Genomic DNA, 16,889 nt, shown 5'->3' with positions numbered 1-16,889 from the left:
CATCGCACGTAACTAAACAAGGCGGTATAATCAAATAAATGTTCACTGCATCACCTTGATAACATACATCCTGTAATAAGTTTTTGTTTATTTAACTAATTACAAAACCGATTTCAAGCAACATTTTACCACTATTTTAATTGAGATAATTCAAGTAGCCTATCCTCACATTTTTCTGGAAACAACATAGCTGATACGTTTATTAATCGTTGTTCAACATAATATTATACCATCTTCATATACATACAACTAATTTTTGTTGCAAGTAGGGCAAAAGCTACGTTTGGAAGTTTTTAAATTAGAGGATACTCTGTATCCGGTTCTGACGCTACGCAGTTACAACTGTCTCACCAGGCCAGCTGCAAAATTTATTACATTTTCTGGTGACCCACAAATTTTTTAACTGTTTAATTTTAGCGCATTGCTAACTATGATATCATGTCAGTTTCGAAGCAGTAAGGGAGACATAAAAATAGGTTAGGGAAAGCTATCTCATAAAACGTGTAAAAGCGTGCGGCTGAATAACACAAGCGGGAAAATTTAAGTTTTTAAAAATGAGTAGAGTAGGCCTATGTGTCTTCATCTCTTCTGAAGAGATGGTTTAAGAATTCCGATCCAAAGTGGTGCATTAATTACAAAACAAGCTTCACATAAAAAGGTGAAATGTGTTTAAATTAGCTCTTGATTGAGAAAGCGATGACGTCAGGAAGTTAAGTTTAAGGTAGGCTGCTTAAATTGCGTATAAGAAAAACTTAAACAATTGTGTATTACGTCGTTTAGATGAATTTTGGAATGACGTTTACAATTTACAATGAACAGCATGACTCATGTAAGAGGAAATGCAAGACTAGGCTACGCAATGCAACTTACAAACAGGATTAAGCAAACTGCAACGACAAGTTTGATCTGCCTTATCCACGGACAGAGGCTACGATGCGTGCTGGTTTTGATCAACAGCATAAAAGGTACATTTTTAAGGAAGAAAATGCAGCATGATTCTGCAGCAAAAATAGGCTTTGCTGTGGTTCTTGAATTTTATCTGGGTATGGCTAATTGAGGTATGCTAGGCAACAATTTTTGCGTAAATAGGTAACACATCTTCTGATCAAGCTGGTAGGCTAATCTCTTAACTCATTTCTTAAATAGTCGTTGAAATTTATTTCTGTGTTGACTCTGAAAGGACAGCTTTCTATCCAGCGGCACCTAGTGTATGGAATAACTCACAAACACCAACACTGCGTGCCCGGGCCGCAAAAATTTTTTTCCCACGAGATTTCTGTCTCATTGATTCTAGTCACTCAAAAAGTAAGATTTTCCGAAAATGTTTTGAGATTGGTTGATTCAGATTGCGAAATAACTATTTGCCAATGAAATTCTGCAATGATGATAAAATATAAGCTTTCCCTAACCCTACTTTTTTTGAAAAGCTCTTGTGCACCGCAAAAATTAATTTATAGAAAAAAGAAGTTGGACTTCGACGGGCGTCGAACCCTCATTCTCACTAGGCAGAGGATGAAACCACTGAACCAATTGTGTCAACGAAAAAATGTTGCATTCACACGGTTTTAATAGCCTACAAACTTTTACCAAAATATGTAAATGAGACAAAAATCTCGTGGGAAAAAAAATTCGCGCCCGGGCCTACGTCAGTAGTCCAAAGCTTCTGAAAGTATGCGAAACTGCCAAGATGAAGCTCTCAAAGAAGCTTTCTCGATCTTGGGATAAAGATTCAATCAATTTTAACGTGATCAAAAGAACACTTTGAAGGAACGAATTTTAATTAAATGATCTGGGTCAGAGACTTACCGCACAGCATCAGTTTAAATACTGTATTTACTCTCCTTGCCAACGAAACATTGCATTCATTTTAATCCGAAACATTACACTGTTTCTAAACTGACTTTACAAGTCTAACATAGCTTAGGCAAAAACATAATATCTTGTAGCCTAAACCACGTTAGGCCGGTGATTCAGAATAATATTTTTCTCCACGACGCATAGCTCTAAACAAGCTTTGCATCTCTCCATCTAAATTCTCAAGAAAAATGTATATTGTATAGCCTAAGCCTAGAAACTTGATCTTTGTTTTTTACTTTGAGGATTGACGTGCAAACTTCAAAACTGCAGTCCTTCCACCCATGAGACCATACGTCGGTGAAGTCAACATTTTGCATCAAAACCCTCATTTGTATGTTCGTAGTTATGAACTTTATCGTCAATGTCTCACGGGCATAAAATAAGTAAATGACGCCGAAGAGAACAGCCCTTCATGCAACTAGTGGAAGGTCGTCCGCCCCGATAGCTCAGTTAGTTAGCGCATGACTTCGTGAACAAAGTAGCTTCAAGATCAAGCGGCGGTGGTTCGACTCTCGGGATGTTGCAACGCATTTCAGGACTGCTCTCCATTCAGCGGCACCCAATGGATGGAATAACTCCCCGGCAACAAGACTCCAACAATCGGAAATTTCACTCTGTCAATCTCGGTAACCGTCAAAAGTCTCTACAAGTATGCGAAACTACCAGGAATAACCTATGACGGCTTTGTCAGTCCGAGAATAAAGATTCAAAACCAAGCCACTAATGCAAAAATTACACCATGCAGCCTAACAAAAAATTACCCAGTCAGCAAGGGTTCGTGGGGCCCACGTGGGATTTCCATGGGCATTCGTGGGCTTAAGGTGAGTTTATCTGATGTTTCCGATTAGGCCCCAAGTGCGCGGCCTACTTCATATTTTTTTCTTTACAACCGATTCCCGACATCTTTTATTGAATTTATCTTAATAATGTTATCATATCATGAAAATGTATCTGGGAATTTATTTTCATTTCTTGAAATAAAGTTTCTGGGCTTTCTGTGGGCATGAAGTGGGCTACCCACCATGATGAAAAATTATAAAATATACGTTCGCACCGGTCCATAATGCTATATTAAAGTGCAATAATCATAAAAATTGAATATATACAACGATACAATGCGACGGCGGTTTACATTTTAATAATGGTTTCATGGTAGGCTGCCCACCCATTAGACGTAGGTGGGCTGCCCACTTGGGACATTTCTGCAAACCGTGGACACATAGGTACTGGGGCCCACGCAATACAATGTGAGTAACCCATATGCAGCTCAAGTGGGCCCCACGAACCTTTGCTGACTGGGTAGTTGTGTCAAGTTTTTAGTATTTTTTGAAAGATATTGCTGATTAAAACATGCTTCTAGCAATTTTTTTCCACAAGTGTCGTTTAAAAAATATTTAAAGGTTTTTGAACTTTTGGTACCATGTTTCTCAAGCTCTTATTCTAAATTCCTTATAAGGTCGGTAAAGTGTGACGTCATAGTGGCTATCATTTTAGCTTCATAACTGTAGCTTGTATCATAACAATGATCTTTGTTTGGTCATAGTCTCGGAATAGAGCAAGTACAGAAATTTCAAATTGTTTTTATTTACTAACATTGTAATCACAAAATATAGAACTTAAAATGTTTCAATCATTCATTGTTTCTTACTGTGTTCTGTAAAAAGCTCCAGCCTAAATTGCAGATAAGTTGGGAATCGGATCATCACGTGAATGCAAACTTTCTACTGATTGTTTTTGAAACTTTTTGCTATGTCTGTGGTCCATCTATATCACTAACCATTATCACTTAATGGAAATCAATATATGTATTATCACTAACCATATCAGAGTGAACCCTGAAACCATACAGAAGACCGTTGTTTCTATATGGTTGACAGTTCACGGTTTAGAAAAACAAAAAACCGACATGACATTGCATATTCTTTCATATTATGTTCTATTGCACCTGTTTCGCATACAGGGCCGGATTTAGCTGATGGGGGGCCCGGGGCACTTTTAGATCGGGGGGCCCCCGTGCAAAAAAATTTTTCGCGTCTACGGCGCGAAAAACTACCTTTACGTCTACAGTAGCATTAATCCAGCACTGCACAGCATTTTGCAGAAACGTCAAAGGCTGAAAGAAAAAAAATTAACACAAAATCACATTTTTTCCACGTAGGGGGGCCCTTCAGAAGTCGGGGGGCCCGGGGCACCTGCCCCCTCTAAATCCGGGCCTGTTCGCATAGCAGTCAGCAGCTGAGTTGCCGATTCTCAAACCCTCGAGCAAAAAAGCTGGATAAGACACGGTAGTGTCTCAAGATATAGAAAAAGTCTCTCATGACGAATTCAACATACCTAATACATACATAAATTCAGAATTTTGGTAATAGGCTCAACGAAGCAATAATTATTATCAACTTTTGAAAACAATGTGATTAAAGAATATGAAAAATGGTGTGTTTTATGTCCATAAAAATGCATTTTCTGCATTCCCATCTTTAATTGCGTTGATCCTTGTATGGGTGATTGGTGGAAGCGGAAAAGAAGAAAGGGGGGGGGGGTGTATGGTCCGTAATACGAGAAGATTTCTCGGTGTACAGACGCAAGTCACACAAATGTGATCACTTTTGAAGTGTTTTCATCTTTGCATGATGCATAATGGCTTATAGGCTATTTCTTTGTGTTTGCATACTTACACATTTAATAGAAAACTATGCTGGTTGATACAGAAAAATCAGAAAAAGTGACATTTTATCAAAAGTAAGGACACTTCAGATTTTTTTTTGCTATTTTAGTGATTAGTTTGAAGTAACAGAACACAATACATGAAAAATTTTCTGCAACTGAAAACTTTGCGAAATTTTGTTACATGGTGTTATTGATGAAGCAGGAGGAATGGAGAATCCAGTATATATTTGCATAGAGATCACATAATCGCTTGTAAAAACGAAACATTTAGCATCATGTTCACATCAGCAGTACTTGCGCTCATGATACGCAATTACACATGATATCAAAAACATAGCTTTGGTAGAATGGTGCTTTAAACAGACAATTAAGAAATAGAATTACCAGATAATTCAATGGCACCAAGGTGAACGAAAGCGCACAGTCGAAGCTTGGAGCAGATAAAGCATTTGCAAGCAGCAGCAATAACATTACCAACTTCCATGCAGAAGATTGTTACGAAGCCGAAAGACAACGATGTAGGCCTAGTAACAGCACTGAGAGGTAGCAATTAACCAATCCCTGGCAATCAACTCATGATGACGATATTGTCCTTTTAGATCTTCGTCACATAAAAAGCGTTTTCGTAATAAATTGAATGCATCAACGATCGGTGAAAGCGGTATTGTAGAAACGAATTTAACGACACATTTTTATAACAGAGATGGATGATTGAATCTAAACATGGCACATTACACCGTATGGCATACAAGCAATAAGCATGATTCGACTAGAAAATAAGCAGAAATGGACCAACCCAGACAGCAAATCAACCGTTTGAAAGCAAGTATCAACCGAATGGAATGAAGTAATTGGTTCAATGACGCTCGAAGTATTGTAGTTCATTGTCACGTCCAAAAAATAGCTTCGATTCGTGGCTCACACAAGCGACCAGCCTCCGTCTATGACGTGTTCTCCACCAGTCACAAATCGAGACTACAAAAGACAAAAAAAGATTGTACTTTTAGTTTTACAAAGTAGGCTACTTCAACAAAAGTAGATGTCAAGCTCAAGCATCGGCAGAAGATGAGTTTGTTGCGTAGTGATAATGTTGTTAAAGCAAGGTGCATTGCGGGGTTGGGTTATTCTTCCATTTGCAGCGAGTCCTGACTTGGACAGTGACAACGCTGCCTGCCTACTAGAACTTCATTTAAAATTAACGTTTTTCTGCATCATTTTATCAAACAACGAAACGTGTAAATATGAGCGATAAGTTTTTCAACGTAAAGCAAAACTATAGTTAACCGCAGCAGCTATGTCTTTCAGTGTATTGAAAAGAAATTATAAGCCGGGTTCGAGGTTACAGTTAGCTGGCATTTAGAGGGTCACTTGCAACACTGTGCTTTTTTCCTAAATGTGAAATTTATATCACGTATTATTATTTGTTTGATTTCGACACAAGAAAGCTCACTTCATCACTCGCGAGATAAACAGCCAACATTGCAACTTCCTCCGGAGTTCCAAACCTCCCTGCTGGAGTACGAGCTTGGAACATCTTCTTTGCCTAATAACACAAGGCATTTTATGACAAAAACAACTGGATGACAATCGCCATTTTGAAATTTCTCCAACACTTGAATGGAAAGCAATGCATCGACTGCTGATGGTAACTGGAGACACTAACCGGCAAGCAAGGAGAGAATACGTTCAAAGCTTGCGTGTGAGGAGAGTTGCACAGAAACCACAAGTACTATGAAAGTTGAGTAGATACAAATCATACAATATATGATTTACGCTTTTATACATTAAAAAAAAGAAATTGTGGGTTGTTATGTCTAAGAGCCACATAAGATGGATGGGCTACGCCATCAGCGTTATATTTACTTTAGCAGTTACCTCGCTTGGATCCATTTTAGCGTTTTGATTTATTCTGTCGTTTAATGAAGGTGTATCTATAGTTCCAGGCTGAATGCAATTGCATCTGATTCCGTTCTTGGAGAAGTCAGCGGCGATTGACTTGGTCAAACCGACCACGGCTGCCTTGGAGGTTTGATAGACGCATCTCAAAACGACACCTGTGATATCGTTCATTAAACAAGCAAAATATGTTAAAAAAAGCTTTCATAATGAACCTTATTCTCTCAACGACCATTCATGATATGCAAGATGAAGACACAAAGAAATTACATAAATACAATATAAAAAGACGTTGTAATTACGAATGTAAGCAGTGGTGAACGGAACTTTTCGATGGATTTCACAAGCTCTTACATGAAGTGAAAAAGTGCCCATGCATGCTAGAAGCATTCCCAACATTGAATGGCTTTCTTCCAGTATTGTTAATTGACGATTTGAAAACAATGAAGACCAATTGAATGCTCACCTATTCTTGTAGCAGCCACTGACGACATGTTGATGATACTTCCTTGTCCAGTCTCAATCATCTTCGGCAAGAAGGCCTGGATCATCAAGTACATACTTTTAACATTAAGATTCATCGTGAAATCCCAATCCTTGTCTTCGCAGTCAAGTACAGTGCCATGGTGTACGAACCTGTAAACGGAACAAAATAAAGAGATATTTTGATATAGGCTATATTGTTCGCATTTGGTAAAGCCAGCAAGCAAAATTTGTCCTTTTTTTTGCATTGATTCAATGTCTGGTTGTAGAGGTGGTAGAAGTTAAATGAATGCGAAAAGGAGGGATTATGTTCAGTGCGTAAATACTACATTCATCAGATGCCTAATGTTGAAAAGTAAGATCTTAGAAAAACATTTGAAAAAACAAGACTTAGGCTTCAACAGCTAAAAGTGAGCACGCGCTGCTTTTGCAGTGTTCGGAAATACAACAATCTGAAATGAAATCGCTGCATTAATTTTCACAACGGCGCTTATCGACTAAAAGTAAACTTACCCCGCCACATTAAACAATACGTCGACACGTGGAATGGTGGCGGCAAATTCGTTCACTGCCTGCCGGTTAGTGACGTCTACCTTGTGCACGCTGATGCTGTCGGCCGATTCGATTTCCTTCAGCTTTTCCAGGTTGATGTCCGTCGCGTAAACTCGGGCGCCCTCCTTGGCAAATGCAAGCGCGGAGGCTCGACCGATGCCTTGCGCAGCAGCAGAGAGCACAACGACTTTTCCGTCCAGTCTCCCCATTGTTAGTTACGTACTATTTGCTATACACTAACGTTTAAACAACAACCTAAGCGACAAAACAACATCGAGTGGTTACAAGCGGTGTAAACCTTATACAAGTATGTACGATTGTACAATCTTGTGAATTAAGATGACCAGATGTAATTAGTATTATGAAAGTGAACAGAAATTTGAATCTACCACGACACAAAACAACGTCAATTCTACGTAAAAAGCTTCTTAACTTGCAAATTCAGCTTTAAGAAATTCCCGATCCTCTTCTTTCTAAAAAAATCAAGGTCATAGACTCAAAATAACATTTAACCGCACCAAAAGACACATTACATTTACACAGCTCTCAGACAGCAAATCAACCGTTTTTTACATTGATTCAACGTCTGCGGATGCTGAATCAATAAGAAAACGGTTGATTTGCTGTCTGGATCGCTACCAGCACTTCTGATCGTCATCGCATGCCGATGTCACTCAATTAAATACTGTTTCTATCGCTACATTTATAATGCAAACAAAGAATTAAAAAAAAACAATGCCTTATGTCACAGTAACAAACTTCTCTGACTTTAGCTTAAGTCTTGCTTCTGGTTACAACTTAATTCACCTGAAGTTGATAAGTTCTTGATTGCAATGCAGTCTTGTCACACTCTAGCGAGGTTAGCAAGTACCGCAGACAAAAAGTTAATAATTAACATGCACGGTTTGAATTAACAAACGCAATGATCAGGCAAACTTTGAGTTTAACCTGATCGCAATGCTTCAGAACAATTATTAAAAAAGAGTAAAATATCGAAACGATTTTCTGAGTTTTCTTGTTTAATAAAATCATGGTTTCCTTACGCTGCAGAAAAAGAGTTTACAGTCCCACAAGCATATAAGATACGGCAAATTAATCTTACAAAACATTTTCCTGCGACATTGCCATCTTTTGCAAGCACATTGACGAAGCGGTGACATTGATTGGTTTATAACGTCGAGAGTATATATAATGAAGACAAGCGTGGAAGGCAGCATATGTACACTTAGTGTATGCAATTACGCATTGCATCGTGTAATGAACAATATACAGTTTTAATTGAACTTTATAATCATTGTAAGAAGTGCGCTTTGCGTACATTCTATACATATATAATACCTGCATACACACTATTAGACATATACACTGCGTATGAATTACAACATATTTATGACATAATTACAACATATCAGTAAATTGCACTACACCGGTGCACGATTCGAAAACCAAAAACTGTATTTCAATTTTTTAGCATAGTTACATGTCAACAAAAACCTTCAGAAAAGTCAACAGTCACATTGTTTAGGTGTTGCGACTGTGCCAGACTTTCAACTGGTTATCCTGTGTCGGTATCAAGCAAGTTATGACGTTCGCGTTTTGTCGCTTCTACCTTTCTCTAAACGTCTGCTATGTTTAACATATATTGTTTTGTTGCGATGGTCAGAAATTAAAACAAACCGTATACTGATGAAAGAGCACATACAATACATTCTAAAAGCAAACTCTACACACCTCACAAAAGATGTTAAAGAACTATACAAAGGTTACAAATACTTTGGTTTACCAGTTTTCACAGAAACTTTTACATTTTATAAAAAGCTGAAATCTATCAAAAATTATACGTTACGACACAAGGTTAATTTCTTGTTTAAAAACAGTGTTACAACGTTCATACAGTAAGTATTTCGTATCTACAGTAGTCGACCAAACACGTCGACCTTGCACTTTCAACTCACAACTAACATTATTATGAAAAGCAAAGACGGCGAAACGTATCACGAAACGTTAAGTTTAAAGCAACAGCAATGACATAGAGAGAAGCACACCTTCTGGTTAATTACTAGTTAGGTTAGATAAAAATCAATACATGTTTGATTATGCAACGTTGGTGATTACAGATTAGATATGAGGCGAGCAAATAATCTGAGTGAGCTAATTAAGTAGTCAATGACAAACGTCTGATTTTCTTCCTTGTGATTTGATCTGCTTTGACGACACGTCAAAGCAACAAGCAAGCAGTTACGATGGAGAATTCAACACAGACGTCTACAGCTGTCAGCTTTAATGTCGTGTTGATGTGGGAATTATGTACAGTAAACCATTCTGGCAAGTTAAAAATCTCGTTGAAAAAAGCACTTCTACTCAAAAAGACAGAGGTTGATTGACAAGATGGGCGAATGACTTCCTGAACTTGGAGCAAGATAAAAATGAAATCACGACAACGGCAGGTTAGAAAACCAATCTACCATGCTCAGTTGTATTTCTCCGATTTAAGTTTTGCTCAGTGATTGAAAGCCTCAGTGGTACGAATGTAAAGAGAAGAACCTGCTAGAAGATAGATCAATCCGAGTCAATTTCCATTTCAATCTCTTTCTTAAGACCACGGATTGATATGGGCTTGTCTTTGATGAAAGCGATCAGCTTGTCCACAATCTTAATGGCAGCATTGCTCCACGAAGACCCTGAAGAAGTAAATGCAATTTAATGCAGAATTTGGAGATTCTGGTTCGTTTGTAAGACTAAAATCGGAAGTCTCGTAGTTACTCAGCACACAACAAAAATATATAGCGCATTCTCATTGAAAAATAATTCGAGAAACTGCTTTGATCTTGCAGTCGAATTGTCTTTCCATGAAAATACACACAATAGAAATTGAAGAATCGATGCAAAACCAACCCTATCAAGTTGTGGTGAAAGAAGACATCAATGTAAGAAATCCGGATAAAGTTAACCCTAACAACCGGGAAGCATGACGTACGGGCTACAAAAACTGGAAGGCCCCGCTAGCGGGGACAAATGCCAGGTGTCATCTACTAAAGGAACAAATGGCTGATGATGATCATATCAAGTATTCCTTCAATTGAGTGTGCTCAATGCTCATATCAAAATTGTTAAAAAAGTAAAAGGAATTGTTCTATGCAGCCGAGTGTATCAGGAATTGATAGGGAAAGTGAACTACTATTTACGGGTCATTCTTTTTCAAATCATCCAGAAAAAAGTGAAAATGTAACCCACCATCTCAGATTTTAATGAAACTTTGCACAATTGTAGAGAAAGTTGTACTGAGCAAAATAAAACCAATTTTACCGAAATCGGTTCAGTACATCCGAAATTATGTGCATTTAAAAATTGGCAATTTTGGAATCACTCAAGCGTGAAAATTTGCCCAAATTTTTATGTGGAAAGTTTGACGTTGTGTAAATCAGCAACATTTTAAGCCATGACCTTCAGATTTGGTGAAGATACACTTGAAGATGGTTGTCAACCTCTTGAGAAGTTTCGAAAGTCTAGGTCACGCATGAATGATTTTGTCGTTGTTTTAGTTGGGGTGCATTTTTGAAATCAATCAACCATGACGTGTTTTTGTAATGTTGTGCCGAACAAAGCGATACATCAATATTATCAAGTAAAGTATCAAATGAAAGATCTTGACCTCCTCTTTCTGTTGGTAAAATAAAATATGTGTGTATTTGTGTCTATCTTGTTCAAATAAGCAAAAGATTAAGAGTTATTGCTTTTCATATATTTTTGCTGAAAATACACTCTTGAAATGCAATGCTTGTTCAATGAATCAGCCTAATTGGTCATTTAATATAATAACAGTAGCTGCAATTACAGTAGTGGCTATTCGTGATGCAAGCCGCGCAGCGTACACGGCCGCTTTCGACTTTTTTTGCCGCGCCGCGTAGAAGGTTGAAATCACAAAGCCGCGCCGCTTGCCGCGTTAACTTTCAAGAAATGTTAAAGGTTCCAGAAGAAGATATGGCTGATACTGCTTCTTCTTGTAACACCAATGCAACTGGTATGCCAGATGATGCAACTTCTTTCAATAGGCTCATGGAATTGCTGAAATCAAAGATCAACAAATCAGAAACAACAAGAGCACAAAAAATCCTAATGTTGACAATGGTTCCTCTATCTTGGAGTCGTCAGAAAGTGGCAGATTATTTTGATGTTTCCGAGTATATGGTTAGAACAGCAAGAAGCTTGTTGCAGCAAGATGGAATTTTGACCATGCCACCATCAACTCACCAAGACAAGGAAAAACTCTGCATCAAGATCTTCAGCAAAGAACAATCAATTTTTACTGTAACAACGAGTATACTTGCATTATGCCGGGCATCAGTGATCGGATGAGCATCAGAAAAAATGTATATGAGCAAAAACGGTTAATCCTTTGCACATTAAAAGAATTACATGTGGCGTTTCGAGACAAACATCCTGAAGACAAAATCAGTTGTTCTAAATTTTCCACCTTAAGACCTAAATGGTGTGTTACTGCTGGGTGTTCTGGAACTCATTCTGTCTGCGTTTGCACAATCCACCAAAATGTTATATTGCTAATAGATGCAGCACAAATTGAAGAAAGATACCAGGATCTCATCAAGCTGTTGGTCTGTGACACGAAAAATAGAGATTGTATGCTAATGAGATGTCAACATTTCCCTAAACAAGAAGTTTTAGAAGCTTTCTTAAATGACAAATTTGTGGATGTGGATGAAACAATAACATTCAAGGAATGGACGGCAGTTGACCGCACTGAATTAATCACAAGACAGATGACTGTTGCAGATTTTATTGAAGTTTTAGTTGAAAGATTAATCAATTTGATATCTCATTCATACATTGCCAAACAGCAGTCCAACTATCTTCGAAACCGAAAAGAAAATCTTGATCTGTCATCAGTTTTAATTCTTCTGGATTTCAGTGAAAATTACACATTCCGATTTCAAGATGAGGTTCAAGGATATCATTGGTCCCACAATTCTTGTTCAGTGCACCCAGCAGTATGCTATTTCAAGAATCAAGATGACAAACTTCAACACATCAATTTCTGTTTTTTATCTGATGACATGCAACATGATGTTGCATTTGTCTACGTTATTCAGTCAGAAATCATCAAAGTTTTGAACAGCAAGATTCCTAACCTACAGACATTGGAATATTTCTCTGATGGCTGTGCTGCACAGTATAAAAATTGCAAAATTTTTTATAACTTGTGTATTAGAGTGATTCAAAAAAATGTTTTTTTGGAAATTTTTACGGGCCACCCTCCCAAAAGCTTCCATTTTATACAAAAACACCTCGTGTAAAATATTTTTGAAAAATATTAATGTTTAGGGGTAGCCCAAGGACTCCGAAAAGTTGACGTTTTGACGAAATATTGCAGATTTAAAACCGCCGTATGTTGAAAACCCTTGAAGCAAACATATCAGTGTTGGGGTTCATTTTCATCAGCATGGTGAGCACTGTTGTTTGATAAAGTCAAACAATTCAAAATTTGTATTTTATTTATTTTCGGTATGAATTTTGTAGTAATATAATCTTTCACAGTGAGGTTATATTTTGAAAGATGAATACTGTAGTTATGTCTGAAGTGAATCAGCTAATTCCACAATCCACACAAGGTTATTTTGGGTCTCCCCTTCATGTCCATTGTCCAGGTGGGTATTATTTGTTTAAAACACGGGTGTCATGGCGACCAACTACTCATTGTTGCCCAATTAAGGTGTTCTTGAGCGGCCGAGGAAAGTTCTTGCGGTGCTGAGAAACAACTTGCAAAAGATACTGTAGTTGGTCCTCCTCTTTTGTTAAGCGCCCAGAAAAGGTTTGCACAAGGGCAACGCTTCTTTCTGCATGGTCATTTCTTACAGCTAATGACCTGCAGAATGCTCTGGCAATCTGGAAATCTTCGTTTTCTTCCCACTGAGTTGCTGGAAGGCGAAGAAAGGAATCTGAAATCTTCAGTTTTTGAAACAGCAACCTCGTGTTGGAACTAGCAAATGTTGGCAATGTCATATCCAAAATGTTTTCCAACGACACATTAACTTTCTTTGGTGGAACCTCTTTTTCCTCAGTCTGCAATATTGCTTTTGCCATCTGGTCTTTAATGTTTGGCATGACATCATCATCAAAGAGTGAAAGACCTACCAACTCTTCGGACAGGTACCATAAATGGCGTGCCATCTTCTCAGTTGTCACCCCAGATATTGCATTGTTGATAGCTGCATACTCCTTTAAACGTTTCAGCAAACACAAATCATTGTTAGGAGCTTTCACAGCAAGTGGAGCATTAATCCATGCTTTAACATAAACACACGAATAGAAAATACACAAATCTCGAAGTCCTTTCTGCTCACGGAGACTCAGATGAAACTGACTGCGGAACATCCACACTTTGAATGTGTAGATGACCTCAGCCATCCAACGTGCATGATGGTTAGCCCCGGGGGGTCGAAATCGGATTTTATTAGATGGTGGAGCTCCAAGAAACAGCAACGCCAATTCCATAACTTCCCGATAATCATCACGGGGTTGTGTTTTCGTGGTCAACAATGTGTTAATGAACTCGACCAGTCCTTCCCTAACGTCCTCGATACCACTTGCTGCTACCTCATCTGTGGAGGCATCTTCAAACTTGTCTTGATCAATATACTCCCAGGACTCCTTAAAACGTTTGAAAAGCTGGATATCTGGTGCAGATGATGATGGCATTACTTTTTTAAAAGCAGCAGCTGCAATCAATTCAAGTATGTGGTGGCGACATGCCAAATATAACAGATCTCGACCCAGTAACTGTTCAATAACGACACAGGCTCCATTTATTCGACCAGTGTTTGAGCTTGTGGTATCAAAACACAGTGCCTCAACATTTTCTTCGATGCTCCATTCTTTAAGCGCTTGAAAAACTGCTCGAGCTTGAGCCTCGCCTGTACCGGATGGAAGCTTTGGCACTGACAGGAGCTGCGTTTTTCCTTGAAAAGACACTAGTATGGGAAGGCGATCAACATTCTTGTTTTCTGTTAAATCTGGAAGAAGTTTTCCATCCCAATGAACAGTTAAAGGTGCATTAGGAGAAAAGTTGTTCAAGATTTCTGTTGCAAACTGCTCCCGATGGCTACGCCTGCTGCGCCTTATGCTTGATGAACTTAAGGTAAATTCTTGAATGTTGTGCCCAAGGCTTTTCGCAGCTTCACTGACTATGTACATAGCAGCTCTATCTGAAACATTGGCACAGTCAAGGCTTGCTGATAAAGTAGGTGTTACAATTTCGTTTCTCTGTGGTTGTTGTGACAGCGAAGAAGCATGAGATGGCCCAGGTTTGTATTCATCATCAGAGATCGACTCATCAGTTGGTGAGCTGCTACTATCTTGAAGAATAGCCACTGCCATTGATGCAGCACTTGCAGCTCAGCTGCTTTATCAGCCAGTCGACGTCGCTTGCTTTTTCTCTCCAAAGAAGCTTGACGCTTCTTTTGCTTTTGTAGTAAAGTTGCATCAAGCCTACCCATACATCCACGACGTCCTTTTTCCCGCTGGGCCAAGAGAAAACTTTTATCTTGATCATTTGTCATAATGCTTAAGGGATTGGCATGAGCAACATCAAACAGATCATCTAAGCATTCTGTAAAGTTTTTCTCCTGTGTTGCATGAGTGACTGAATTCCGCTTTGAGTGCTTTAGCAATTTTTTCCAGCTGCAATGGAATTTCTCCAACTTTGTGATAGCATGTTTTTTCTGCTTCATGGGAATACTCGCCTTCATCCAAAACACAAAGATCTTTTCTATCGTTAGTGTTGCTTCCTCTCGAATGGTGTGGTTCTCTTCTCCGTGAAGATACAGGAAGTGACCCAAAGCTTGTTTGTTCGAAGGAAGTTTAGACCTAATTTCCAGAACATACGAATCCAAAAGGTAGAGTTTCTTCTGATTTCTAGTTGCAACTGCCATTTTTACAGTATGATAAGTACAATACCGGCACACTACCACTAAGTAAGTTATGTGAGTAAGATTTCACAATAATCTATGAAAATACCAAATAAGTTGCAGCTTGCGAATAGTACGGTAATTTCTAAATGTGCTATGTTTTACAAAACTATAGTAACCGTCACTAACTGTGCTACCTAAAGTGCCTGCTGTAAAAAAAGACTGATAGTGATAACAGACCACATGTGAGCTTATGTCACAGTGGTGAACTGGTGGCAGCAGAGAGTAAATGCAAATAAAAAGGGAGCGGGTTAGCAGTATAGCAGTCATTGACGTTTTATTTCCAGACGTTTTGTACAACATTTAGTTCATTTTAAGTTGATTGTACCAAGAGTGATAGGAACATTGACATCCGTTCCTATCATCATGCTCCTAAGTGCTGTTGTACTATGAGCATTCCAGTCATTAAATTATAATTCTTGTACCGGCACCATTGAAGCAAAATAGCATGTGCTCATACTGGTAGAGTTGAATTCTAAAATAACCACATTATCAAGAAATTTGATTAAATTGAAAATATCGAATATTTTAAAACAGCATGTTTTGAACTGTTGCTGTGCGCCAAATGACAGTGCTCACCATGCTGATGAAAATGAACCCCAACACTTATATGTTTGCATCAAGTGTTCTCAAAATATGGCCATTTTAAATCTGCAGTGTTTCGTCAAAAATTTCAAAATTTTAGGGTCCTTGGGCCATCCCTAAACATTAATATTTTTCAAAAATATTTTACACAAGGTGTTTTTGTATACAATGGAAGCTTTTAGGAGGGTGGCCCATAAAAATTTCCAAAAAAACATTTTTTTGAATCACCCTATTGTGTATGCATACTCAAGATTTCGGCACCAGACCATCATGGTCCTTCTTTGCAACTTCTCATGGCAAGTCACCCTGTGATGGGATTGGGAGTACAGTGAAACGTTCAACTGCCATGGAAAGTTTGCGAAGACCTCTTTAACATCAATCTGGATCATTAGATGATATGATTATGCAGTGTGAAGGAAAACTGCCAAATATTCGCTGTTTGAAAATTCAAAAAGGGGATATTGAATTAGCGCGTAAAAGTTTGGAAAATCGCTTCAAATCTGCTACCACAATCAAAGGTACAAGAGGATTTCATTTTTTCAGACCAGATAGTCAAACAAAATTTCAATGAAACGAATCAGCAATGTCATAAATTTTTCCTACACCAGTAGTTTTCATCCTCTGTCTCTCAATTCCAGCATGGTTGTTGATTCAAGTCCAGTGCCTAAACAGGGTGACTATGTTGCTGCTACCTATGATGAAAAATGGTATGTTGTTGTCATTCTACAGGCAGATAAAAACAATAGAGACATTTTGATCAATTTTATGCAACCACATGGGCCTTCAAATTCATTTACTTGGCCTAAACACCAGGATAAATGTTGGATTCCAAACGAACATGTGCTGTGTGTTATTGATAGTCCTAAT

General features: G+C 38.2%; 3 protein-coding genes across 3 annotated transcripts in view; 1 reads left to right on the top strand and 2 right to left on the bottom strand.

Annotated features, from left to right (window-relative positions):
* Positions 1–4,729: 4,729 nt before the first annotated feature.
* Positions 4,730–9,982, bottom strand: LOC145769624 (dehydrogenase/reductase SDR family member 6-like). Its single transcript, XM_082581293.1, has 5 exons — positions 7,417–9,982; positions 6,887–7,056; positions 6,400–6,578; positions 5,975–6,067; positions 4,730–5,499 (listed from the first exon to the last, which is right to left on the bottom strand). The coding sequence occupies exons 1-5, from the start codon at positions 7,662–7,664 to the stop codon at positions 5,443–5,445; spliced, it is 747 nt and encodes a 248-aa protein (XP_082437419.1). The 5' UTR covers positions 7,665–9,982; the 3' UTR covers positions 4,730–5,442.
* LOC145769623 (protein mono-ADP-ribosyltransferase PARP4-like) overlaps positions 7,711–16,889 on the bottom strand; it is a 55,629-nt gene continuing 46,450 nt past the window's right edge. The window contains exon 45 of the mRNA XM_082581292.1: positions 7,711–10,136. Within this exon, the coding sequence (XP_082437418.1) occupies positions 10,015–10,136 (122 nt within the window). The 3' untranslated portion in view covers positions 7,711–10,014. The remainder of the gene's footprint in view (positions 10,137–16,889) is intronic.
* LOC145768267 (uncharacterized) lies at positions 11,787–12,876 on the top strand. The gene is made up of 2 exons (XM_082579747.1): positions 11,787–12,633; positions 12,845–12,876. Exons 1-2 carry the CDS (start codon positions 11,787–11,789, stop codon positions 12,874–12,876), a joined length of 879 nt encoding a protein of 292 aa, XP_082435873.1.

The sequence above is a fragment of the Aplidium turbinatum genome, chromosome 4 (assembly GCF_918807975.1).
Source record: "Aplidium turbinatum chromosome 4, kaAplTurb1.1, whole genome shotgun sequence".
NCBI classification, from domain to species: Eukaryota; Metazoa; Chordata; class Ascidiacea; order Aplousobranchia; family Polyclinidae; genus Aplidium; species Aplidium turbinatum.
This window is presented reverse-complemented; position numbering and strand designations above follow the sequence as displayed.

Excerpts from the sequence above, each read along its gene's own strand:
- LOC145769624 (XM_082581293.1), bottom strand. The coding sequence starts at position 7,664 with ATGGGGAGACTGGACGGAAAAGTCGTTGTGCTCTCTGCTGCTGCGCAA. Across the intron at positions 7,057-7,416 it reads GTATTGTTTAATGTGGCGGG|GTTCGTACACCATGGCACTG; the intron begins GTAAGTTTACTT and ends TTCCGTTTACAG. Across the intron at positions 5,500-5,974 it reads TTTATCTCGCGAGTGATGAA|TCTCGATTTGTGACTGGTGG; the intron begins GTGAGCTTTCTT and ends TGTCTTTTGTAG.
- LOC145768267 (XM_082579747.1), top strand. The coding sequence starts at position 11,787 with ATGCCGGGCATCAGTGATCGGATGAGCATCAGAAAAAATGTATATGAG. Across the intron at positions 12,634-12,844 it reads GGAATATTTCTCTGATGGCT|ATTTAAAACCGCCGTATGTT; the intron begins GTGCTGCACAGT and ends GAAATATTGCAG.